Source organism: Narcine bancroftii, chromosome 7, assembly GCF_036971445.1.
Source record: "Narcine bancroftii isolate sNarBan1 chromosome 7, sNarBan1.hap1, whole genome shotgun sequence".
NCBI lineage: Eukaryota > Metazoa > Chordata > Chondrichthyes > Torpediniformes > Narcinidae > Narcine > Narcine bancroftii.
Window position 1 is genome coordinate 213,005,898 of NC_091475.1, and position 25,284 is coordinate 213,031,181.

At 47.3% G+C, this 25,284-nt stretch overlaps 1 protein-coding gene across 1 annotated transcript; it reads right to left on the reverse strand.

The window, feature by feature from the left end:
• Positions 1-10,216: 10,216 nt before the first annotated feature.
• LOC138740168 (neuronal acetylcholine receptor subunit alpha-9-like) lies at positions 10,217-24,465 on the reverse strand. The gene is made up of 3 exons (XM_069892568.1): positions 24,317-24,465; positions 14,144-14,673; positions 10,217-12,966 (listed from the first exon to the last, which is right to left on the reverse strand). The coding sequence occupies exons 1-3, from the start codon at positions 24,424-24,426 to the stop codon at positions 12,428-12,430; spliced, it is 1,179 nt and encodes a 392-aa protein (XP_069748669.1). The 5' UTR covers positions 24,427-24,465; the 3' UTR covers positions 10,217-12,427.
• Positions 24,466-25,284: the final 819 nt, after the last annotated feature.

A 25,284-nucleotide genomic window follows, 5' to 3' on the forward strand; every position in this document is an offset into this window, starting at 1 on the left:
GGTAAATTGGGTTAGTAAATATGAGGTTGATACAAAAATAGGGGGTGTTGTGGATAGTGAGGAGAGTTTTCAGAGACTGCAGAAGAATTTGGACTGCTTAGAAGAGTGGGCTGAAAGGTGGCAGATTTTGGAAAAAATAATCAAAACAGGACGTATGCGGTGAATGGAAGGCCATTGAGGAATGCAGAAGAACAGAAAGATCTTGGTATAACAGTTTATCGTTCTTTGAAGGTGGAGTATCATGTAGATAGAGTGGTGAAGGCGGCTTTTGGTATGCTGGCCTTTATAAATCATAGTGTTGCACAAGCTATGGTGAAGAAACACACAGCCACCATGTTGGATGTCCTTAATGACTGTTTTATTCAAATCAGGCATGCGCCCCTTTAAGGGTAGCATGAGCTCGGCCACCGGCCGCCAAAAGCATGTGCTGGGCTGTAAGCATGAGGCAGGGAGAACCCCCGACGGTGCCATTTTCTCATGGCTGCCACACCACACGGCGGTACAAGCGGGGACGGTTCGCCACGAGAGAGTGCGTCGCCCCACAACCCCTCCCCCCGAACCGGCTTATGCGTATCACCACTTGGGTGGGCAGCTCCGGCGTTTGGGCATGGCCGTTTAAACCGGCCATGATAGGTCCAAGTGTGCTGCCTTTAGGCGGTCCACGGTGAACAGTTCATTTTCCCCCCCATGTCCAAAGTAAAAGTCTTGCCGGACCGCTGGAGGACCTTGTACGGGCGCTGCAAAGGTGCAGTGTGCGGTCCATGCTGAGCAAAGACAAATTCTGCCGAGTCCAGCTCTTTGGGATGGTGGGTTGGTCGTGCGCCATGATGCATGGGCGGTGGGGCCAGCGAGAACTTGCTATGGAAATCTGCTAACAGGTTCGTGTGCTCGGACGTAGAGCTGGGTTCTGGGCCGAAGAACTTGCCAGGCAATGAGAGTGGTGCGCCATACACCAGCTCTGCAGATAACGCCTGTAGGTCCTCCTTGGGTGCTGTTCTTTTGCTAAGAAGGACCCAGGGTAGTGCATCTGCCCAACCGGAGCCTGTGAGGTGAGCCATGAGAGCTGAATTCAGGTGGCGATGGAACTTCGCCACCAAACCATTTGCTTGCGGGTGGTAGGTTGTGGTGGAGTTTAACCCCCAGAAGGTTTGCCGTTTGGGCCAGAGGGTGGAGGTGAACTGGGCACCTCTGTCGCTGGGGATGTGCGCCGGAACTCCAAACCTGGCGATCCAGCAGCTGACCAAAGTCTTGGCACACGTCTCAGCGGAAGCCTCCTTGATGGGAATGACTTCCGACCCTCTCGTGGTCCTGCCGACCACTGTGAGCAGGTAGCATGCCTCTCTGGACACTGGCAGGGGCCCCACGATATTGACATGGATGTATTGGAATCTCCTAACTGCCGAGCCAAACTGCTGATCGGGACCTGTGTATGCCGGTGGACCTTGGAGGCCTGGCGCTTGGTGCAGCTCCTCGCCATCTCTGCCACCTTCTTCTTGAGCCCGTGCCATACGAACTGTTCCACCACCATATGCACCAACGTCTTCACCGAGTGGTGGGCCAGGTCATGGACTCAATCTCCACAGCGACGGGACTACCAAGCGCGGTGAACCGGTGGAAACGTCGCAGAGCAACGTGTCTGGGCTGTTCGGCAACTGAATGTCCTGGAGGTCGAGCCCCAAAATGGTGGTCCAGAGGGCCTGCATCTCCGTGTCTTCCCTCTACGCCAGCGCCAGTTAGGTGTACTCAAGGCCGGGAGCCAGGATGTTGATTGCCGGCCAGGAGAGCATGTCCGCCATGACGTTGTCTCTACCCGCTCTGTGCCGGATGTCGGTAGTGAACTCTGACAAATAGGAGAGATGGCATTGCTGGCGGGCTGACCACGGATCCTTGACCATCGCGAGAGCCTGCATGAGGGGCTTGTGGTCAGTGAACGCTGTGAATGGCCTGCCCTCCAGGAAGTACCGAATGGCCAGGTACAGCGCCAGGAGCTCCTGGTTGAAAGCGCAGTAATTTAGCTCCGGTGGGGAAAGGTTCCTGCTAAAGAGGGCCAGAGGGCGCCACTGTCCATCAACCCACTGCTCGAGTACGCCCCCCAACGGCCATGGCTGAGGCATCTACTGATGGGTGAACCAATAAGGTGGTGCTGGCTAGAGCGTCCTTCGTTGCCTCGAAAGCGCCCTCTGCCTCTTCCGATCAGACCAGGACTTTTAGCGGCGATTAATGCGGGCGGCGCCGGGGATAAACCGATGATGCTTCCCAAACTGGCACTTGGCCACGTTGACTGTGGGGCCGAACCACCAGGTGGCTAAATAGTGCGGAGATGGGCCTTGTGCTCCTCATGGTTACGACTGGCGATAAGAATATTGTCTCTGTAAATAAACACAAAGTTCAGGTCCCTGCCCATTGCGTCCACGAGGCGCTGAAAGGTCTGGGCCGCGTTCTTAAGCCCGAAGGGCATGCGCAAGAATTCAAAGAGGCCGAACGGGGTGATAATCGCCGTCTTCCCGATGTCCTTGGGATGGACTGGTATTTGATGATATCCCCGCACCAGGTCGACCTTTGAGAAAAACCAGGCCCTGTGGAGGTTGGCCGTAAAGTCCTGAATGTGGGGTATTGGGTACTTGTCCGGTGTGGTTGCGTCATTCAAGCACCGATAATCCCCGCAGGGTCTCCAGCCCCCGGAGGATTTGGGGACCATGTGAAGCGGGGATGCCCAGGGGCTGCCCAAGCGGCGAACGATACCCAACTCTTGCAGGCATGAGAACTCCTCTTTGGCTAACTGCAGCTTCTCAGGCAGAAGTCATCAGACCTTGGCGTGCAGCAGAGGGCCTTGTGTGGAGATGTGGTGGTATACCCAGTACTGGGGTAAGGCAGCGTTGAACCAGGGCTGGAGGATGGAGGGGAACTCATCGAGTATGCTGGAATACTCGTCCCTGGGAGCAGTGATGGTGGTAATTTCGGGCTTGCAGGCGTCTGTGGCATCTTGGCAAACTGAGTGGAACGTGCGGGCGTTGACCAGTCTTTTGCCCTTCATGTCGACTAGTAGGCCATGTGCTCTGAGAAGTTGGCCCCAACAGCGCAGTACCCACTGAGGCCAGCATGAACCTCCAGTGGAATTTATCCTTCCCGATCTGGATCTGAGCCCTGCGGGTGCCGAAGGTTTTGGTGGCAGAACCGTTGGCTGCCCGCAGGGTGGGACCATGAGCTCAGGTGCATGTCTCGAGGGCAGTTGGGAGCAAGACGTTCAGCTCTGCTCCTGTGTCCACCAGGAAACGCCAGCCAGTGGACTTATCAGTTACGTGCAGGGGGCTGTTCGCGTGGCCAGCTGTCATACCCATCAACGGCGGCTGGCCAGGTCGTTTCCCTGGTAGGTACAAGGTTGCCTGCACTTACGAGCTTGTGCCCACCAGTGTTAATGGTAAAAGCATCAGGTGGGATGGTGCTCCTCGGGCTTGTGCTTGGGGGGCGGCGGGGGCTGCGGCCGGCTGGTTCCTGGACGAGTGACCTGGCTGAGGATGGCCTTGTCCTCCCTCTTGGTGCACCAGAGAGTGTCCGCTTGGGCTGCGACTCGCCGTGAATCCATGAAGTCCTCATCCGCCAGTAGGAGCTGAATGTCCTTGGGCATCTGCTATAGGAAGATCTGGCAGAATAAGAAGCAGGGTTTGTGATCTTCCACCATCGCCAGAATATCGTCCATGAGGGCTGATGGCATTCGGTCTCCCAGCCCGTCCAGGTGTAGGAGTCTGGAGGGCATGCTGTTCAGGGGAGAGACCGAACATGCCCAGGAGAAGGTTCTTGAGGGCAGGGTATTTACCTTTGGTTGGCAGGTTGTGGATGAGGTCATCCACCCTGGCTGCCATCTCCTCATCCAGCACACTCACGACGTGGTAAAACATTGTGGCGTCTGCAGATATGTTCCTGAGGTGAAACTGCACCTCCCCCTGCTTGAACCACATACGCAGGCAATGGGTCCAGAGGGGGGCAGTTTGATGGCAATGGTGTTGATCTCGGCTGGATCCATGTTGCGAGACCAGAAAGATGTCTGGGCTCTTCGGGGGTTACCCATGTAATGCAGGCTACAACAAAGAAACACACAGCCACCACTTTGGTTGTCTCCAACGACTGTTTTATTCAAATCCAGTGCGTGCCCCTTTAAAGCCAGCGTGAGCTTGGCCACCGCATGCGCGGTGACATCATAGCAGCTGCCCAAGGTGTGCGCTGGGCTGCGAGCGCGAGGCAGGGAGAAACCCCTGATGGCGCCATCTTCTCATGGCTGCCCCGCCATGTGGCGGTACAAGCGGGACCAGTTCACCACGAGAGCGTGCACTGCCGCAATAGCATAGAATATAGGAGCTGGGAGGTGCTGTTGAGACTGTTCAAGGTGTTGGTGAAGCCAAGGTTGGAATATTGTGTGCAGTTCTGGTCTCCAAATTATAGGAAGGATATCAATAAGGTAGAGAGGGGGCAGAGAAGATTTACTCAAATGTTGCCTGGATTGCAGTATCTAGAATTCGGAGAAAGATTGAGTAGACTGGGTCTTTATTTATTGGAGTGTAGAAGGTTGAGGGGGGATTTGATAGAGGTATTTAAAATTATGAGGAGAGTAGATAGAGTAGATGTGAATAGGCTCTTCCCCTTGAGGGTAGGTAGGGGAGATTGGAACGAGGGGTCATAAGGGTTAGGGGGCAAAACTTTAGAAGTAACATAAGAGGGAGCTTCTTCACTCAGAGAGGGGTGGCTGAGTGGAATGACCTTCCAGAAGAGGTGGTTGGAGCAAGGTTAATTCTGTCATTTAAGAGGAGGTTGGATAGGTATATGGATGAAGTGCAGGTAGGTGGGACTAGAGGAGATCACTTAGATCGGTACGGACCAGAGGGGCCGAAATGGCCTGTTTCTGTACTGTAATTGTTATATGGTTATATAAAATCGGTCCCCTTGAAGATAAGAGTGGTTGCCTTTATATGGAGCCAAAAGGGATGGGGTGATTGTAAATGGGTTTTTCATCTGTATCTACTTTGGAGGTGGACATTGAGTCTATTAGAAGTGAGGCAAAGCATCAGTGAGATCATGAAACTGAATATACTCATGCACTAGTCCAGCTTTTTGGCCAACTTTTAGTCATATTTGGAGGGTCAGCTTTTACACGGTCCTACATTGGACTGCATTAAGTACCTGTGTCATTCGATGAATTGGGAGCTCGGTTGGGCAGGAATCCATATTCAGTGTATCAGGAGCTCTGGTGGGCGAGTGGCCAGGACGTCGGGAGTTTGCATGGGCAGGTGACTGGGGACAAAAGTGGTGGTTGGTGGGGGGGGGGGTGACTTTTACACGGATCAACTATTACATGAGGTAATTATAAGGTAATTCCTTGAAAGTAACTTTGCAGATAGGCAGGGTTGTAAAAGCTTTTGGCACTTGGGCCTTCATAAATCAACATCTTGAATATAGGAGTCGTGAAGTTATGTGAGACATTGGTGAGGTCAAATTTGGAATATTTTGTGTGCAGGTTTGGTAACCAAACTACAAGAAAGAGATCAGTAAGATTTTTAATGCGTTAATTTTATTTACAACACGGAAGAAGCCAATTACAGCCATTAAAACTATCCAAATACAACCAATTAACCTAAACCCTGGTACATTTTGAAGAGTGGGAGGAAACTGTGGAAAACGTGTCGATTCCTTACAGACACCGCGGGATTCAAACCAGGGTCACTAACCATGCCACTGCGGTTTGCAATTGGAAAAGTGCAGAGAGAAAATTTCCAACTATATTGCTGAGGTTTGGAGAGCTGTTCCAGGGAAAGATTAAACGGGTTAGGACTTTAATTCCTGGAGTGTCCAAGAATGAGAGGAGATGCGTGCAAAATTGAGTAAGTACAGATTGAGAAATGCAAGCAGGCTCTTTCCACCGAGTTTGGGTGAGACAAAGACCAGAGGACATGGCTTATGGGTGAAAGGGGAAATGTTTAAGGGGAACATTGGGGATCTTCACACAGAGAGTGGTGGGAGAATGAAATGAGCTATCAGCGGAGGTGGTGAATGTGGGTTTGATCTCAACATTTAAGAGAAGATTAAATGGGGGGGTATGATCTGAGTACAGGTCGATGGGATGGATAAAAAAAATGGTTCAGCATGGACTAGATGGGCTGAAGGGTTGTTTCTGTGCTTTGGTGTTTTTGCTATGTTTTAAACCCCTAAGGTCCTTGGCCTCCAATGCTCGAGGGAGAATAAACCCAGTCTCCTTCTAACTAGCACCCTCCATTCCAGGCAACATCCTGGGGAATCTCCTCTGTAGTGGTGTGACCAGAACTGTCCACAGTGCAGGTGTGGCTTGACCCAGGTTTTGTATTGCTGCATCATGACATCCCAGCTCTGCTAACCAGTGGCTCAGCCTGTGAAGACAAACGTGCTCTTAAGACCCTCTTTGCCTGTGCTGGGACGTGCAGGTAGCTGGTGGACTCGGAAAGATGGTTGTTCATTATTGATGGGAATCTTCTCCGAACGGGGCTATGAATGTTTTAAAGCCCTGTACACCCCATCCACTGGCTTGTTTGACAGTAATTGGTGTGAGTTGTGTGTAAGACACACTCTCCTTGTTAATTATGGAGACTGGAAGTTGGTGTTCATGTCATTAATTAAAGGAAAAGCCACATCATTAAATGTTCCTTGTGGGGATGCTCTTTCAGCTGGCCTTCCTTGGGGGGGTGGGAACAATGCTGTCAGCTTCCTGACTGTTCATTCAATCAGAACAAAGCAAGCCCTTCGGCCCACAATGTTGTGCTGTCCCTACTCTACATCAAACTAACCCTTCCCTCCCTACCCTGTAACCCTCTATTTTTCTTCAATCCATATGTCTGTCTAAGAGGCTCTTAAATGCCCCTCATGCTCCAGCCTCCACCACCATCCCAGGGCATTCCGGGCCCCCACAACTCTGAGTTTTAAAAAAACTTACCCAACGTCTCCCCTAAACTTTCCTCCCTCGCTTTGTACACACGATCCTGCCCTGGGAAACAGGTGCTGGCTGGTCCACCCTGTCGATGCCTCTCATAATCTTGCAGGCATATCAAGTCTCCTCTCATCCTTCTATGCTCCAAAGAGAAAAGTCCAACTCTGCTAACCTCATAAGGCACGTTCTCCAATCCAGGCAACATCCTAGTCAATCTTCTCTGCCCCCTCTTCGTAACCACATCCCTTCCTATAATGGGCTGACCAGAACTAAACATCATTCTCCAAGTAAAAACACAATGTTGGAGAAACTCAGCAGCTCAAACAGTGAACTTTATGTAGCAAAGGTAAAGATTCAGAACCAATGCCCTTCATCGAGACATGGAACATGTACGCAGGAACCCGGTCCCTCTCCTCCACCCTTTCCCAGATCCAAGGGGATCAACCAACTCTGGTGAAGGGTCTTCCACCTGAAGTCTTGTTGGTGTTTTTTTCCTCTCTTTGCAAACCCACCGACTCCACAGCTATCTCGACCTCAACTCTTCCCTCCCTGTCTCCTGTAAGGATTCCATTCCATTCTCTCAGTCCCTCCATCTCTGTCACATCTGCACCCAGGATGAGGACGTCCATGCCAGATCATCAGAGATGTCTCCTTCATCAACAACCACCACCATCAACTCAGCCCTCACCCACATATCCTCCATTACCTGCACATCTGCCCTGGCCCCCTCCGCCCCCACACCTGCAATGAGGACAGGTTTCCTACCACCCCACCAGTCTCCAAAATACCCTCCTCTGCCACCTGCCTCATAATCCCACCACCAGACACATCGTCCCCTCCCGGCCTTTCATAGGGACCGCTCCCTCCATGACTCCCTTATCCACTTCTCCCTCCCCACCAATCATCTCCTAGGGACCCACCCACTTGCACCTACATGCGGTACCAAGAGACTTGGGGAATTTTACTGGGGAGGTAGGGGATCTAATGGATATCCGGATCCAGAAGCAGGAGGTTATGAGTAAATTGTTGGGACTGAGGGCTGATAAATCCCCAGGGCCTGATGGGCTGCATCCCAGGGTGCTTAAAGAGGTGGCTATGGAAATTGTGGAGGCACTGGTCGACATTTTCCAAAGTTCCATAGATTCGGGGGAGGTCCCTGAGGATTGGAGAGTGGCTGATGTGGTGCCGATTTTTAAGAAGGGAGGGAGGGAGAAAACGGGAAATTATAGACCAGTCAGCCTGACGTTGGTGGAGGGGAAGATATTGGAATCTATCATAAAAGGAGTAATAGCAGAACACTTAGGCAGAAATAATAGTATAAGGGCTAGTCAGCATGGATTCCTTAAGGGTAAGTCATGCTTGACTAACCTTCTGGAATTTTTCGAGGATGTGACAAAGAGGGTGGACTTGGGAGAGCCAGTGGATGTGGTGTATTTGGACTTCCAGAAGGCCTTTGATAAGGTACCGCACGGGAGACTAGTGGGCAAGATCAGGGAGCATGGTATTGGAGGTAAGGTGCTGACATGGATAGGAAATTGGTTAAGAAATAAGAAACAAAGTAAGCCGGTCCTTTTCAGGATGGCAGGATGTGACGAGTGGAGTGCCACAGGGATCTGTATTGGGTCCTCAGTTGTTTGTAATTTATGTAAATGATTTGGATGAGGGGATTATAAATAACATGAGCAAATTTGCAGATGACACTAAACTGGGTGGCGGTGTGGGGTGTGAGGAGGATGTCAGGAAAATGCAGAGGGACTTGGACAGGCTGGAGGAGTGGGCGGCTAAATGGAAGATGAATTTCAATGTGAACAAATGTGAGGTTATTCATTTTGGGGGAAGTAATAGGAAAGCTGAGTATTATTTAAATGGAGACAAGCTAGGGAGTGGGGAAGTGCAAATAGATCTGGGTGTACTTGTTCACCGGTCACTGAAGGCTAGCATGCAGGTTCAGAAAGCTGTGAAGAAGGCAAATGGAATGTTGGCTTTCATAAAGAGGGGATTGGAGTATAGGAACAGAGACGCCCTTCTGCAGTTATACAGGGCCCTGGTGAGACCCCACCTGGAGTATTGCGTCCAGTTCTGGTCTCCAAACTATAGAGGGTGTGCAGCGCAGATTTACAAGGTTAGTTCCAGGGATGGCGGGGTTGTCATATGCAGCAAGGCTAGAAAAACTGGACTTGTATCCATTGGAGTTTAGAAGGATGAGGGGGGACATGATTGAGGTATATAAAATCATCAGGGGGATAGACAAGGTGAAGACTGATTACTTGTTCCCAATGATGGGGGAGACGAGGACTAGAGGGCATAGTTTAAGAATACAGGGTAGGCCCTTTAGGACGGAGATGAGAAAACATTTTTTTACCCAGAGAAGTGTGAATCTGTGGAATGCTCTGCCACAGAGGGTGGTAGAGGCTGATTCGCTGACTATGTTCAAAAGAGAGTTAGATAAGACTCTTGTGGGTAACGGAGTTAAGGGTTATGGGGATAAGGCTGGAAAGGGGTACTGATGGTAATGATCAGCCATGATCTAAAATGGCGGTGCTGGCCCGACGGGCCAAATGGCCTACTCCAGCTCCTATTGTCTATTGTCTATTGTCTATTGTCTATTGTCTATTGTCCTCCCTTAGCACCATTCGGGGCCGCAAACAGTTCCTCAAAGTGAATCTGCAGGGGTCGTCTACTGTATCCAGTTCTCCCGCTGGGGTCTCCTTTACATCGGAGAGACTGGACGCAGACTAGGAGGTCACTTTGTCGATCACCTCGGCTCTGTTTGTCGCAATAACGTGGATCTCCCAGTGACCGCCCATTTCAATTCCCCATCTCATTCCCTTGCTGACACATCTGTCCATGGTCTCATGCACTGTCAGACTAAGACCACCCACAAATTGTCAGAACTACATCTCATCCTCCGACTGGCCCCCCTCCAACCAGACGGCATCAACATCGACTCCACCAATTTCCATTAGCCCCCCATCCCCACCCTTCTTCTATCCCTAAGTCTCCTTTCCTCTAGCTCTGTCACTCTCCCTTTTCTGTCTTTTGTCGCTCCCTCCTCCCACACAGTTCCCTCCCGACCTCTCCTGTCCTAGTTATGGTCAATGATCACTCTTTGCCTGTTGGTCTGTCCTCCTCCCCCATGCCCTTTCTCCCCAGCCTTTTTATTCAGGTGCCTTCCTGCTTTTTGACAAACTGAGGGGGGGGATGAGATACCCACCAGAGGACATGGGCTAAGGGTGAAAGGGAAAAGGTTTAGGGGGAAATTCTTCACACAGAGAGTGGTGGGGGGGGGGGTGGGACGAGCTGAAGTGGTGAATGTGGCTCAATTTTAACATTTAAGAAGAATTTGGACGGGTACATGGATGGGAGAGGTGTGGAGGGCTCAGGTCAGTGGGACCAGGCAGAAAAATAGTTTAGCACAGACTAGAAGGGCCTGTTTGTGTGATATAGGATTCTTTCTAAGGGCTCAGGCTGGAAATCTCCTACGGACACTGTGAGACCAGCCGAGTTCCTCCAGCATCTGTTTCGACTCCAATCACAGCGGCTGCAGACTTTCCTGCTTCCCCTCTCTGCATGGGTGATGCCTGACCTGCTAAGTGTTTCCAGCCCCCTCTCCTCGCTCTAAACTGCTCACCACCAGTCCCAGTGGTTCTCAACCTTCCCTTCATTGGTGGACTGTGAATGAGTGGGATAACTTTCAGATTAACTGGGTCATTAGTGAGCAGGTTGTAGCCCAGTGGTTCTCAACCTTTTTCTTCCCACTCACATCCCACTTTAAGTAATTCCTGTGCCATCGGTGCTCTGTGATACTAAGGGATTGCTTAAGGTGGGATGTGGGTGAGAAGAAAAAGGTTGAAAATCACTGTTTTAATCGTCCCTCATTGACTCGTTATGTGCACGGTTTCAGAACTCCAAAGGAAATGGGCCAATTACCATTTTTCTCAAGCAAAATATTTCAGTAACAATTGGGTCTAGAGCAGTGATTCTCAACCTTCCCTTCCCACCCAGTTAACCTGAAAGTTCTCCCACTCATTCACAGTCCACCAGCGATCCCACTAATTCTCGACTGTCAGGACACAGTGAGCTGCCTCTATCTGTCATTCAATCCAGTGAGAAACCCGAATAATTTGTTGTCCAAACATTTGGACCATTTCCTCTGCACTCGTGCCGTCTGTTGGTTTAAATTACCAGCACCTTCCTTGACCCCACAACCTTGTCCAATAATCTTGAAGGCCGGGATCCCCCCCACCTCACCCCAGCCCAGACATACAAGGAACACATACACCCGCTCGGTACCTTTGTCCTCCTCCCTCATCCAACCGTTTGCTCTCTATTACAGAACAACCAATACAACATGGTGGCCAGCTCTGGCGAGACCTCCTCGTTGCCGTTTATTTTGATGCATTGGCCACCCCGGCCATAGGCGTCACTTTGCGTAGATAGGCTGCTCGCCTTACAGCAGATGAAAACAAATGCTGTGAAATTTTGCAAACTTTATTACATGACAATAAATTGAATCTTAATTTTTACCTTTGGACCCTGTTTGACCCGCTGAGTTTCTCCAAAATTGTGCATTTCCCTCTCTCCACGGTCGCCACCTGATAGAGTATTTCCAACAATGGCAAGTCGTGAGGCAGTTCTGCGAGATCCTGGTGAGGCCACATTTGGAGATTGATGTTTAGTTTTGGTCACTGTCTATCATTCCCAGGAATCTCCCTATTACCTTTCTTGAATGAGTGGATAACATGTGCCCTTCTCCAATCCTGTGTTCAGTTCTGGTCGCTGCCCTGCAGGAGAGATGTGGAGCTGGAGAGGGTGCAGAGATTTACGAGGATATGGCCAGGACTCGGAGGCCTGAGCTTCAGGGAGAGGTGGAGCAAGCCAGGGCTTAATTCCTGGGAGCACAGGAGGATGAGGGGTGATCTCACAGAGGTGGACAGAATCATGAGGGGAATAGATCGGGTGAACGCAGAGAGACTTTTGTCCAAAGTCGGGGAATTGGTAACCAGAGGACACAGGTTTAAGGTGGGGGGGAGGTGAGAAATTTATCAGGAACCTGAGAGGTGACTTTTCTACACAGAGGATGGTAGGTGTGTGGAATGGGGTGCTGGAGGAGGGGGGTGAGACTGGTGCTATTGAAAGGTTTAAGAAACATTTGGATGGATCTATCGATAGGATGGGTTAGAGCAGTGGTTCTTTCCACTCACATACCAACTTACTAACCACAGAGCGCCCATGGCATCGGATGCTACTGGTGCTCTGTGGTTAGTAATGGATTACTTAAGGCCATAGCTCAATTGGAGGCCGACTGTATTCCAGCTGTGAACACCAAACTGGCTGTTGGACACTCTGACTGATGGATACCGAGTGGGAGCTGGTTGTTCCCCAACTGAAGGGCTGGTTTCCGGACCACAAATGGGCTACAGCAGGATGACAGTTAAATCGCCACAAGCCTCAGCGGGACCGTGACGGGCCTCAGTCAGACTACAGTGCTTGGGCGGCAATGACCACGCTCATTGCAAGGACCATGAGCATAAAGATCCAGGTGAAGAGACGGTCGACCACCCTGTTCACGGTCCTCCACTCCCACACCCGCTGCTGCGTCTCCCTCTGCCTGCCCATGCAGCTGGCAATGAATTCCACCTCCCGGGCCAGCTGTGGCCAGTGATGGGGGCAGCTGCCTGGGTACCCCTTCCTGTCAGGTGAATGGTTGGTGGTGGCGCGCGGAAGGTCAGAGAGCCCAGAGACCCCCTCAGCTCCCCCCTCCTCTCCAGGGTGCTGCTCCTCCACTTCCTCAAGCACCTGTTGGCCATCATTCACTTGGTCCCCCGACTCCATGCCCCTCCTGCAGCTCTCCCCCAGCTCATGGACAGACAGGGCTCTGGCCAGGTGTCCGAGGATGACCACTTTGACCCAGTATGGGACTGGCCTGGCCTCAGGTCCGCAGTAGTGGATGCTCATGGTCAGGATGGTCATGGCTGTGGAGATGGTCATCATGGTCATCATGGCCATGTAATATTTCCCTGAAACAACAACACCAGCACTTGGTTACCAGGCCAACGGACAGGAAGGGAAATGAGACAAGAACAGGAAGCAGTTGTGTGGCAGATAATGTTGTGTTTGTATTGTACATAGATATGTTTTTGGGAGATAAATTGGGGCAGGTTTTAGTGTAGGTCACATACAAACACTTTAAAACGGATCTTATTTAAAATACTGGAGCTCTGCTCATGCTAGACAAGCCTTTGCAAAAGCTTTGGAGAGTGCTCAAGAGACCAGTTATGGATTGTTGTTTACATAAAGGTAACAGATGAAAGAGCTTGTCAGAGCTGCATATTATCTGGAAGGGAACTTGCTGTTCAAAGAGGGTCATGTGGTTTTGCAAGCAGAGAGAGTCAAACAGGCTTTCTCTGAGAGAGAGAGAGAGATAGAGAGAGAGAGAGAGGATTCAATTCTGCAGTTTGACAGTCAGCAGTAGTAGTTGGGACTAGAAAAGGACAAGCTGGCGAGCTTGTGGAAAACCCCATTTGGAAGATGGGGTTCAGCCTGGTCAAAGCCCTTGTGGTTCATGCAAGAGGAGAGGACTGGCTGCCTAATGTTTCACTTGAAATAAGAGAAACTAAAAGGAACTCTGTGGTGACCTGAAAGAAAGAGGTTATCATCTGGAGAACCCTGATGGGGCAAGTTTCTTCAGCAAGACGCTGAAGAGGCTGGTTACAAGGAATCAGTTGTGGGCGTTCAGCGAACAACAAATCCCTCTCTGAAAACTGACAAGAACCTTCCTGAGCAGTAACCATTTACCTTTCAAGCACCAAAGCCTGGTGAACTTTATACATGTTAAATTCTGTGCACACTATAAGAATTGCCTGCAACCAGTAAACTTAGAGGAATGAGAAGTGAGATTGGACTGTGAATCAATGAACTTTTCTGAATTTACACATTACATTCATGTGCACTTAGAATTAGAAGGGAACTAAGTTAGGTTAGTTAAGTTAATAGTGATAAGTTAAAGTTTGATTCGGTTTTCATGTTTAAAGATAATTAAAAGCAACATTTGTTGAAGTAACCATTTGTCTTGGTGAAGATCTGTTGCTGCTGGGTTTTGGGGTCCTCTGGGCCCGTAACAGTTGGGAAGTGAGGGGTGTAGAGAGCCAGATGCGAGGAAGCACGACTGGACGTCAGGCAAGGGATGATACTCACCGATGAGAGGTGCGCTGTCAGCCGGTGGCATGATGTCGGCCACCATCAGCTGAAAGATGCTGAGGCCAAGGAGCAGGGTGATGCCCAGGGAAACCTTCTCTCCAGAGGGTGGTGGGAGGTAGAAGACGAGGGGGGCAAGGCCGGAGATGAGAATGCAGGGCAGCAGCAGGTTGTAGAGGTAAAAAGCAGTGCGTCGCTTCAGAACCAAGGTGAAGGTGACCTCAGTGTAGGGCTCGGCGCAGCAGCCATACTGGACCAGCCTACGGTGAGCTGGCATTCCCAGCACTTCCCACTCCACATCCTCCACCAGGTCGGCCAGCTGCCCCCCGTTGCTGCCTGGCCACACCGACACCTGATGCCCACTGTACGTCCACGAGCCAAACGTTAGCGGGCAGCGCTGCCCGTCAAACGGGAAGAAGGTGACATCTAGTTGGCACGTCGTGCGGACAATGGCTGGAGAGTCCCAGGTGACCAATCCATCATATCGAACCACCACATTGGTTTCAGCAGGGCTGGAGAACTGGTCAACACTGGGGGAAGGGAAAGGAGTGGATGGGTAAAGGATGGAGAAAGAGAAGGGGAGAGTGGGGGGGAGAAGAAGAGAGGAGGGGTGAGGGGAAGAGGAGTGGAAGGATGGGGTGGATGGGAGGGGGAGGAAGTGATAGAAAGGGGAGAGAAAGAAAGTAGGGTTTGGAGGAATTGGAGAGGAAGGAGAAGATGGGGTGGAGAAAGGAATGGAGAGTGGGGTGTGGTGGGAGAGGGGAGGCAGAGTTTGGAAGAGTTCATGGGAGGTGGAGGAGTGGGCAGGGTGATGGGAATGGATGCAGGGAAGGGGAGAGGGTGGGAATAAAAGAGACATGTCAGACATGAGATCTGAGGACTGGGAGGTGTAGCCCTCAGTGTACAATCCAACAGGTGGCCATTTCTCCCAACAATGAAAATCCCCACAATTTGGGCACTGGTGCCAAGCTGGGGTCAGGAATTGGGGCTGGGGCCAAGGTCAGGACCAGCATTTCCTGAAAGATTTAAATCGATGGAAAGATTTGCCGATAACATTAATAGGTAGAGTTACTTGTATTAAAATAAATATATTTCCAAGATTACAATATATTTTTCAGTCCATTCCTTGTAAAGTTCCTCAAAATTTTTTTAAAGATTTGAATTTTATAGTTAATGAGTTTTTATGGACAGATCAAATGCCAAGAGTATCTTGACAAAAATTAACATGGAAGTACGATCTAGGAGGATTACAACTTCTGAATTTTCAAAATTATTATAAGGCAGCACAATTAAAGTTTATTAATTGAATGTTTGATTTAGAAACTTGATTAGTCTAGTCAATAAAAGAGGAACTATTGACTCGTTGGTCAATGAAAGGCAGAATAAAAGTTGGAAATTGGATTTGGAATTTGGACGTCAACAGCACCAAGGCCACTGAAGAAGAGGTGAGCCTTCCTAAAGGATTCCTTCTGTGTGTTTATTGCAATTAGAGCACAGTTTGGAGAAACCGCTGCTTGTCCGTTGAGGACTGTTTTGGTTTTGGAGTTCTCATTGTGCATGTTTGATGTCTGAGTGCGACAAACAGCTGAATGGATAATATGGCAGCCAGCGCCGCCCCGGCAAGAAGATGAAGGTCACAGAACTTGCAGAAGAATTGCAAAGCTGGCAATTAGACGCAAGTGGAAACGAAGAGACTCATCAAGCAAGACTGAAAGCAGACGGTTGCAGATACCACAGAATTACTGTAAAAAAGCAATAATAGAAACTAAGATCAGCCTCAAGGAAATAGCTGAAGTTGTGCCACAAGATGGTGGTGGGTGGGAAATCCAAAATGCAGAGATGGATATTAAGGCAACATCTGACTTACAGGATGAAATAGGACCTAAAGATAGTATGTCAAACACAGGAAGCAGTGGAAATAAGAGACCGAGAGCAGCCTCCAGTATCACAAGAACGGCATCAACACGTCTAAAAGTGAAGGTTGAAAAGGCTGAATGAGAATGGCTTAAGAGTAAACACGCCTTTGAAGAGCAGGAGGAGCAGTTAAAGAGCCAAAAGGAGCGACTGGAACTAGATGAAAGAATTGTTATTGACCACCCCAGGTATCTGGTGCTAGAAGGAAATTATCTAAAGTGTCGTGTTTTGAGGAAGGACAACAGAAAAAGAAAATATTTGATCCCAAGGCTGAGCCATGGCCAGGGTCACAAGAGCTGCTTGGTCCTGAACTAGACAGGTTAAGGCACAGTGATGCCAGATCTGAATCCCCACTGATGACCCCATTAGACAGAGAGGTGAGCCTACTGCCACCCACTCCTGTCAGGTAATAGAAATCTGGGTGAACAAAGTAACTTGCGCCCAAGACAATATGAAATGGCTGCCTCATTAATTCAGCGACGGACTCCCTCTTCTCTGCCCAAGAGAAAGATTCCAGTTTCTGATGGAGACCCACTTGAACTCCAAATGTTTATGAAAAGCTTTGAACACGGCATTGAAATTAAATGTCAAACTGTTTGGAGCAGTTCGCAAGATCTTGTAAAGAGTTATCAAGGAAGGGCTCTGAATGAGGATTCAAACTGGCTAAGTCAATACTTTGGCAACAAGTATAACATTTCTACAGCTTATGTACAGAAGCCACTTTCATGGTTGTACTTAAGACTCTTTCTAAGAAGATGTTGCAACATCGTGATGGAGATTGAGCATCTTCGAGAGCTTGTTATACATAATAATATGGTAATCAATGTAAATAAATTTCCCTTCTAGGTGAGAGATCCATGGAGAAGTCAAGTTGTTGAAAACCAGAAAAGATGCGATAAAATGGCTACTTTCGAGGATTTGGCAGAGTTCATTAAAGGGCAAGTGGACGTTGTCTCAGATCCAGTGTGTGGAAATATCGAAGGCTCTCAAACTAGGTAAAGAAGTTGGGAAGTCCAAATCGTATCCTCAACCAAAGTTTTAAAAAAGAACATTTGCCACCTCCCTGGCAGTGGCAGATAAAGAAATGAAGGTAAATTAAAGTTTTCGCCTGTTGCGAAAAAATGTTTGTCCTGTAATGAGGAGCACGATTTGGAAACGTGTGCACAGATGGAAAAGACGATGTCTAGTGAGAAAATCGCTTTCCTGAGGGAAATTGGAGCACGTTCTGTCTGTGTCAAGGACACGGCAGGAAAACCAGCAAAAAGTGACTCCGCTGTGATTATAATGCAGTCAAACACATCCCAAAATGCTCCGTATCTTCCAGGAAAAGGCAAAAAACAGCAAGAAAAGAAAACAGTGCTGAGAGGTCTTACTGGGGCTGGAGAAAACAACTGCAAACTTTAGACAGTCGAGACCAGAAAGTAGACTTGCGTATTTCTTGACCCAAGAAGCACTGTGACATTTTGCACGGAGGGGCTAATAAATAAGTTTAACCTTAAAGGAAGAAAGTCAAAAATTCTACTGAGAACTATAGGTCAAGTTAAACACATTGAAACCAAAGATATTTCAGGCCTAGAGATCACTGGGCTGGATAGCAAGGATTTTTGTGAACTCCCAGACGTTGACACTCAGAATATTAATCCCTGTGCAAAAAGGAAACATTCCACATCAAACCATTAAAATGTTTGTTTATGCAAAATCAACTCTGGGATTAAGTTGCTGATTGGTTCAGATGTACCTAAAGCTCTGGATCCACTAGATATGATAAGGAGTAGGGGAGATGGACCTTACGATGTCAAAAATGCTTGGTTGGATGATTAATGGACCATTAGGAGAAAGAAGAGGTTCAAAATCAGTCGGCTATAAGGACAAGATTGTTAAGCTTGATGAGTCGTGGCAACAGCAGTTCAAGAATGACTTTGATGAAGGGCTCAAGTGTGAAACGTTGGTTCTGTATCTTTATCTTTGCTACATAATGGACACTGTTTGACCTGCTGAGTTTCTCCAGCGTTTTGAGTTTTTACTTCATCCACAGTGTGTGCAGATTTTTGTGATTTACTTTTTTCAAGGATGACTTTCCTGAGGGCATCAGGGACGACTATGAACCTTCAAAAGATGTTCAAATCTGCCAAGCTGGTTAACCATATAACCATTTAAAACAGGCCAGTTTGGCCCTTCCAGTCCATGCCGAACATCATCTCCCACCTAGTCCCACTGACCTGGCCCATAACCCTCCACACCTCTCCCATCCATATACTCTTCCCTTGAATATTAACATCGATCTCACTTCTACAACCACTGCCAACTGGGGGTTAATTCTGTACCCCCACCATCCTCTGCGTGAAGAAATTCCCCCTCATGTTTCCCCTAAACTTTTCCCCTTTTACTTTCAATCCATGCCCTCTTTTTGAATCTGTCCACATTGACTCTATTTGCCCCCCTTATAATTTTGAAAACCTCTATCAAATAGCCCCTCAACCTTCTACACTCCAGGGAATAAAGTCCCAGCCTGCTCAACCTTTCCCTGTAACTCAAACCCTGAAACCCTGGCAACATTCTCATAAACCTCCTCTGCCCTCTCTCTATACTGGTTATATCCTTCCTGTAATTCGGCCACCAAAACTGCACACAATATTCCAAATTTGGCCTCACCAATGCCTTATTCAATTTCAACATGACATCCCAACTCCTGTGTTCTATACTCTGATTTATGAAACCCAACATACAAAATGCCTTCTTCACCACCCTATCCTCGTGATTCAACCTTCATAGAATTATGTACCGTGACTCCTAAATCCCTTTGTTCCACTGCACTCCTCAATTGTCCACCATTTCACGTGTATCTCCTATTTTGATTAGTCCTACCAAAATGTAGCATCTCACATTTATCAGCATTAAACTCCATCTGCCATCTTTCAGCCCACTCTTCTAACTGTCCTATATCACCCTGTAAGCTTTGATCATCTTCCTCATTGTCCACAACACTCCCAACCTTTGTATCATCTGCAAATTTACTAATCCAATTTGCCACCCTGTCATCTAGATCATTAATATATATGACAAACAGCAGTGGACCCAGTACCGATCCCTGAGGCAAATCCATTTGTCACCGGCCTCCAATTTGACAAACAATTTTCCACCACTACTCTCTGGCATCTCCCATCCAACCACTGTTGAATCCATTTCACTACTTCATTATTAATACCCAATGCTTCCACCTTCCTTACTAATCTCTTATGTAGAACCTTATCAAAAGCCTTACTAAAGTCCAAATAGACAACATCCACCACCTTCCCCTCATTGACCTTTTTAGTAACCTCCTCAAAAAACTCTGTAAGATTTGTTAGACATGATCTACCACGTAAAAAACCATGCTGTCGACTCCGAATCAATCCCTGTCTTTCCAAATAGTTGTATATACCATCTCTAAGAACACTTTCCATTAATTTACTCACCACTGACGTCAGACTTACAGCCTAGAATTAACAGGTTTATTTTTGGATCCTTTTTTGAACAGTGGAACAACATGAGCCACCTTCCAGTCCTCCGGCACTTCCCCATGGCCAGTGACATTTTAAATATTTCCGCAAACACCCCCACTATTTGTTCACTAACCTTCCTCAGGGTCCTAGGGAATATTTTGTCAGGACCTGGAGATTTATCCACCTTGATCTTTTCAATATAGCCAACACCACCTCTTCATTAATTCTTATATTATCCAGGAGCTCCCAACCATATTTCTTCACTTCATCTGGCTCAATATTCTTTCCCTTAGTGAATACTGAAGAAAATAAATGGGTTAAAATTTCACCCACCTCCTCTGGCTTCTCACGGAGCTGACCCCCTCTTTGAAGAAAAATGAAATATGTATGTGTGATAATAAAAGTGTGGTTGAGCAACAAACACTGAATTTAAAGAGAAGATTTGAGAAAGATTCTTCCTTTCATTCAGGCTACATCCAATATGTGCCTGATATGAAATCCAAAGGTTATGCAGAGAAAATACCATATAATATTTTGGAATGTGGTGATGGCAAAAAAAATGATACTTACCACATCATGGAGGTTTGCATCCACAGAAGGAAAAACTTTGAGTGGTGCTTGATTGTTGAGCAATGTTTTGGGGAGTTTCACTAAATTCTCAAATCTTACAGGGTCCTGATTTGACCAGTACCTTGATAGGAGTCTTAACTGGATTCCATAAAGAACCTGTTGTCATCACTGCAGACGTGGAAGCAAAGTTCCACCAGGTGAAGGTACCAATTGAAGACCGTGACTTGTTACGATTCCTTTGGTGGTCTGATGGAGTCTTCGGTCAGAACATGGTGGAATACAGAATGTCAGGGCATCTATTTGGAGCAACTTCATCCCCAAGTTGTGTGAATTTTGCCCTTAGGAAGTGTGCTGAAGACAATATGGAACAATCTGTCTCTCAATCTATAAGCTCCATCACAAATACCTTCTATGTGGACGACTGTCTCACTTCTGCAGCTCTAAAGAAGCTACAGCTCTTTATTATGAGCTAAGAGCTATTGGCAACAAATCGACTTACCAAATGGACAAATACAAAAGTGACAATCGCCAGGTATTGGCTGCCATACCTGAAAGAGAGAGAGCAAAAGAAATGAAGAATCTGAACTTAGACCCTGACAACCTTCCTGTGGAGAGGGGATTAGGTGTGTCCAGTTGACGTTTTTAGTTCAAAATCATTTTGAAGGAGTGACCTCTCACAAGAAGGGGGATTCTATCAACAGTCAGTTCGATATATGGTTCCATGGTCCTGACTGCCAGGAAGATCCTGCAAGATTTGTGTAGGAAGAGGACTGGTTGGGATGATGAGATACCAGACTCCATTGGGCAGGAATGGACGTGTTGGATGCAGGATCTTCATAAGCTGGAAGACTTCATGATTGAGAGATGCTTCAAACCCACAAATTTCTGAATTGTAATACCTGGTCATTTGCAACATTTTGCTGATCTATGTGGGGGACTGTTAGTTACCTGTTACTGCATAATAACCAGGATCAGGTGCAATGTGGATTTGTAATGGGAAAGGCTCCATTAAAACCAATCACTATCCCACGAATGGAGTTGATGGCTGCTGCTATGACGAGCAGAATGGACACAATGTTGAAAAGAGAGTTGCAGATGAAACTAACAGACTCCATATTTTAGACCGATAGCATCTCTGTGCTCAAATATAACAACAGAATCACTGAAATCGATAAAGTCTCATGTCCAATACAGTGGAGATTTGTTAACGCAGTTAACTGTCCTGCCGATCTGGCTTCCCGAGGTTTGAAAGTTGTCTTTTCTGAAGAATGAAATGTGGGTGTCAGGGCCTCGATTTCTTCTACAGCCTCAAAAGGAGTGGCCTCAAAATCCTGATAAATTAAAAGTAATTTTACCAGAAGACACTGAACTCAAAAGAGAAGATACTAAAATCAAAAATAAGATTGCAAATGCTGTTCAGATAATGTCTGGACAAATGGATCCAGTTGCCTGCTTAATCCATTACTTCTCATCCTGGAATCGTTTGAAAAGGGCAACAGCATGGATGCTCAGATTTAAAAGATGGGCTCTGAATCAGAGCAGAAAAGACAAACAAACAATTTCAGTCAGATAACATCCATCAAAAAGATCTACCACAAAGGAAGGCAGGTAATCTTGAGACACAAGTAAAGGGACATCCCACAGTTAAAGAATTGATTATATCTGACATCTCCCACCCTCACTAACCTCCCCCCCTCCTTTTGTTTGGACATCTCTCATGTTCTCCCACACCTGGATGAAGGGCTCCAGCCCAAAACATTGGTGATGGATCTTCACCTTTGCTACATAAAGGCACTGTTTGACCTGCTGAGTTTCTCCAACATTTGTGTCAACAGAATCCTGTGTTTTACCCTTAATGCTGAGTTGGAGATAATCTGCTTTTGCCAGAGGAAGAGATTTGCAGATGAAATTTCAAGTTTGAAAAAAGGAATTTCATGGCTCAGGATGTAGTGATTATCATGGGTCATTCAGAGCCTCGAAATTCTTGGTTGATGGGAAAGATTGTTGGAGCAAAAAGGACTGTACGTCAAGTTCGGACTAAAACTGGTTTTCTAAACAGACCAATTTCCAAAATCTGTCTTTTACAAGAAGCAGAAAGCTTTGATAATTGACTTTCACCTTTTTTTGAATATTTAACTGATGTATATTGTTTTTTTCTTTGTAATGGTAATTTTTTTTAGATATAATGATTAGGGGCCGGTTTTGTAAGGGTAAAAATGAATTGTAAGTTGTAATCAGCCAGAGAATGTTGACATATAACACCAACAGTAGCTTCAAGGTTATAGCTGGCTCTCTGTGTGTTTGAGATTACAGCTAGTTTTAATTTGTTTTGCGAAGATGGAAGGACTTGAATTAGTCTGAAAACTTTTATTGACCATTTTAGTAACATTTTAAGTATCATTTAAGCATTGTTTAATTGTTTATCCTAGTTTAGTACCGTATATCAAATTTGTAATAATGTAGTAACTGATATAAAGTTTAATAAACCGTGGAAAACAAAACTCAACTTTAGTACAGACTTTTTCTTGAATGAGTCATTAACAATAGCGACAGTCTAGTCTTTCGAAGAAATTATAAAGGAAGATAGTTGCAACAGGAACCTTCTGGAAGCACTTCACCTCCCCCTCCCCCATCAGAACTGACAGAAACCTCACTCTGAAACATTAACCCTCCCCTCTCCATTGCTGTTGCCGGGTTTCCAATTTTCTGAAGTGTTTCATTTTGATTTCATTTTTGTAGGCAGCTCGCTGAGCAGAGCAGTGAAACCATTACAGCCCCAGCAACCCGGGTTTGAATCCGGCAATGTCTGTAAGGAGTTTTGACGTCCTCCCCATGTCTGTGTGGGTTTTCCCCAGGGACTCCGGTTTCCTCCTACCATTCAAAACATACCGAGTTGTAGGTTAATTGGTGTATTGGGCAGCACAGACTCATGGGATGGAAGGGCCTGTTCAAAATTCAGATTCATTGTCAAAGTACCTGCATGACAGTGACCACAGTGGCAGACGAGTGAGGAGCTCTGTGGCTGAAGGATCCACACAGGCTGAGAGGTGCTGGTGATGGACTCCCAACAACCAAGTGCCGGAACCAGGACTTGAGAGGGTGCTGAGGGCAAGAAGGGGTCCTGAGGGGCCTCGGGCACTTAAAGCTGCCTGATCATGTCGGAGGTTCGGATCTGGAGCTCGTCTTGCTGACAGATCGAACAGGAGTCCGTGCGGCTGCAGGAGGCTGGAGGCAAATCCACGGGCCCTCAGTGTCTCTGAAGGGACTCTCTTTTGTTTCTCTCTCTCTGACTGTAAGGAGCTCCGGGCAATACTCATGTCGAATCTTTGTCTGCTTTACAACAGACTAAAGGCAGCCTGTATAATATTATATTTTCTGTTTTATTACAAGAAAAAAAGTATCTGATCTAATCTGATCACATACAACCCTGAGATTCTTTTTCCTGTGGGTCAGGCAAAATTCTACTTATCAGTTGTACAAACTGTCTTCAAGAAAAAGGTACACATCAAAAAGAGATATGAAAACTATCTGGAAAAAATTAATAAAGTGCACAAGTCAGAGTCCTTAAACGAGTCCCTGACTGAGTTTGTTGTTGAGGAGTCTGATGGGGGAGGGGGAGCAACTGATCCTGAACCTGGTGGTGTGAGTCTTGTGGCACCGACACCTCTTTCCTGATGAACGTCTAAAAAAGAGGAAAATTGCTTTCCACCAACAAAATCAAATAAAATCAGGGTTTGTCCAGCAATTTTCCTAGTTGTACATAAGACCTTGTTGGTTTTCGTGCAGTTGGATAACCATGTTGAGGAACTTTGGGGGGCATCCGAGGCTTGCAACCATGTCTGCCTGTCCCGCATCGGACTTGTCAGCCACAAACGAGCCTGCAGCTGATGTGGACATTACCCCTCCATAAATCTTCGTCCGCGAAGCCAAGCCAAAGAAGACATAAGACCATAAGATAGAGAAGCAGAAATCTCAGACACTGGGTCTGCCCCACCATTTAATCATGAGTTGATCCATTTTACCACTCAGCCCCACTGCCCAGCCTTCTCCCCATAACCTTGGATGTCCTGGCTAATCCAGAACCCATCAATCTCTGCCTTAAATACACCCAATGACCTGCAGAAGTGTTTTGTGAAATGCCATGTCCAAAAATTGGGTGATTGAATTGCCAAAGGTTTCATTCCACTGGGTTCTGCTGGCCACCCACCTGTTGTACAGGATGATGTCAGGTCTCCACACATAACTATTGGGCACCCGTATGCTGTCCAGGTCACCATAGTCTTCCTTGTTCCAGCAAAAGAAGGTGTCTCTCCACATCAGCCTGGTCCACAGGTAGGTGGTGAGAATCTGGTTCCTTTCATCCTGAAAAGGGCCCCACAGTCAGGCTGCACCTCGGTTTCAGGGAAGCCAGATAAACATAGAGAGGTGAGAGGAGCAGAGGGAGTCGGGGGTGAACAGAGATGGTTGGTAAGACCATAAAACAGGAGCAGAAATAAGGCCATTAATCCCATCGAGTCTGCTCCACCATTCCATCATGAGCTGATCCATTCTCCCACTCAGCCCCACTCCCCGGCCTTTTCCCCATAATCTCTGATACCCTGACTATTCAGATACCCAGCAACCTCTGCCTTAAACGACCTGGCCTCCACAGCTGCTCGTGGCAGCAAATTCCAGAGGTTCACCGCTCCCTGCTAAAGAAATTCCTCCACATCTCTGATTTAAATGGGACCCTGAAGCTGTGTTCTCTTAACCTAGACTCCCCTACCATGGGAAACAACTTTGCCATATCTACTTTGTCTAGGCTTCTATGAGATCCCCTCGCTCTTTTAAATTCCAAGGAGTACAGTCCAAGAGCTGTCAAATGTTCCTCAAATGCTAATCCCTTCATTCCTGGAATCATTCTTGTGAATTTTCTCTGAGCCCTCTCCAAGAAGTTCCAATAGCTCAGTGGTTAGAGCACTGGTCTTGTAAAGCAGGGGTCATGAGTTTGTTCTTTGTTGGGGCCTTATTTCTGTGAAGGGCGCTGGACAAAGTGGTGACTCTGTTTTCCTTAATGCTTAAAATCATATATGATTTTTTAAAAATTCATATATGTTACATTCTAAATGTAGAATCTTGTGACAATAATGGAACTGTTACCAATGCCAGCATAGAACCAGAGAACAATTACAGCAC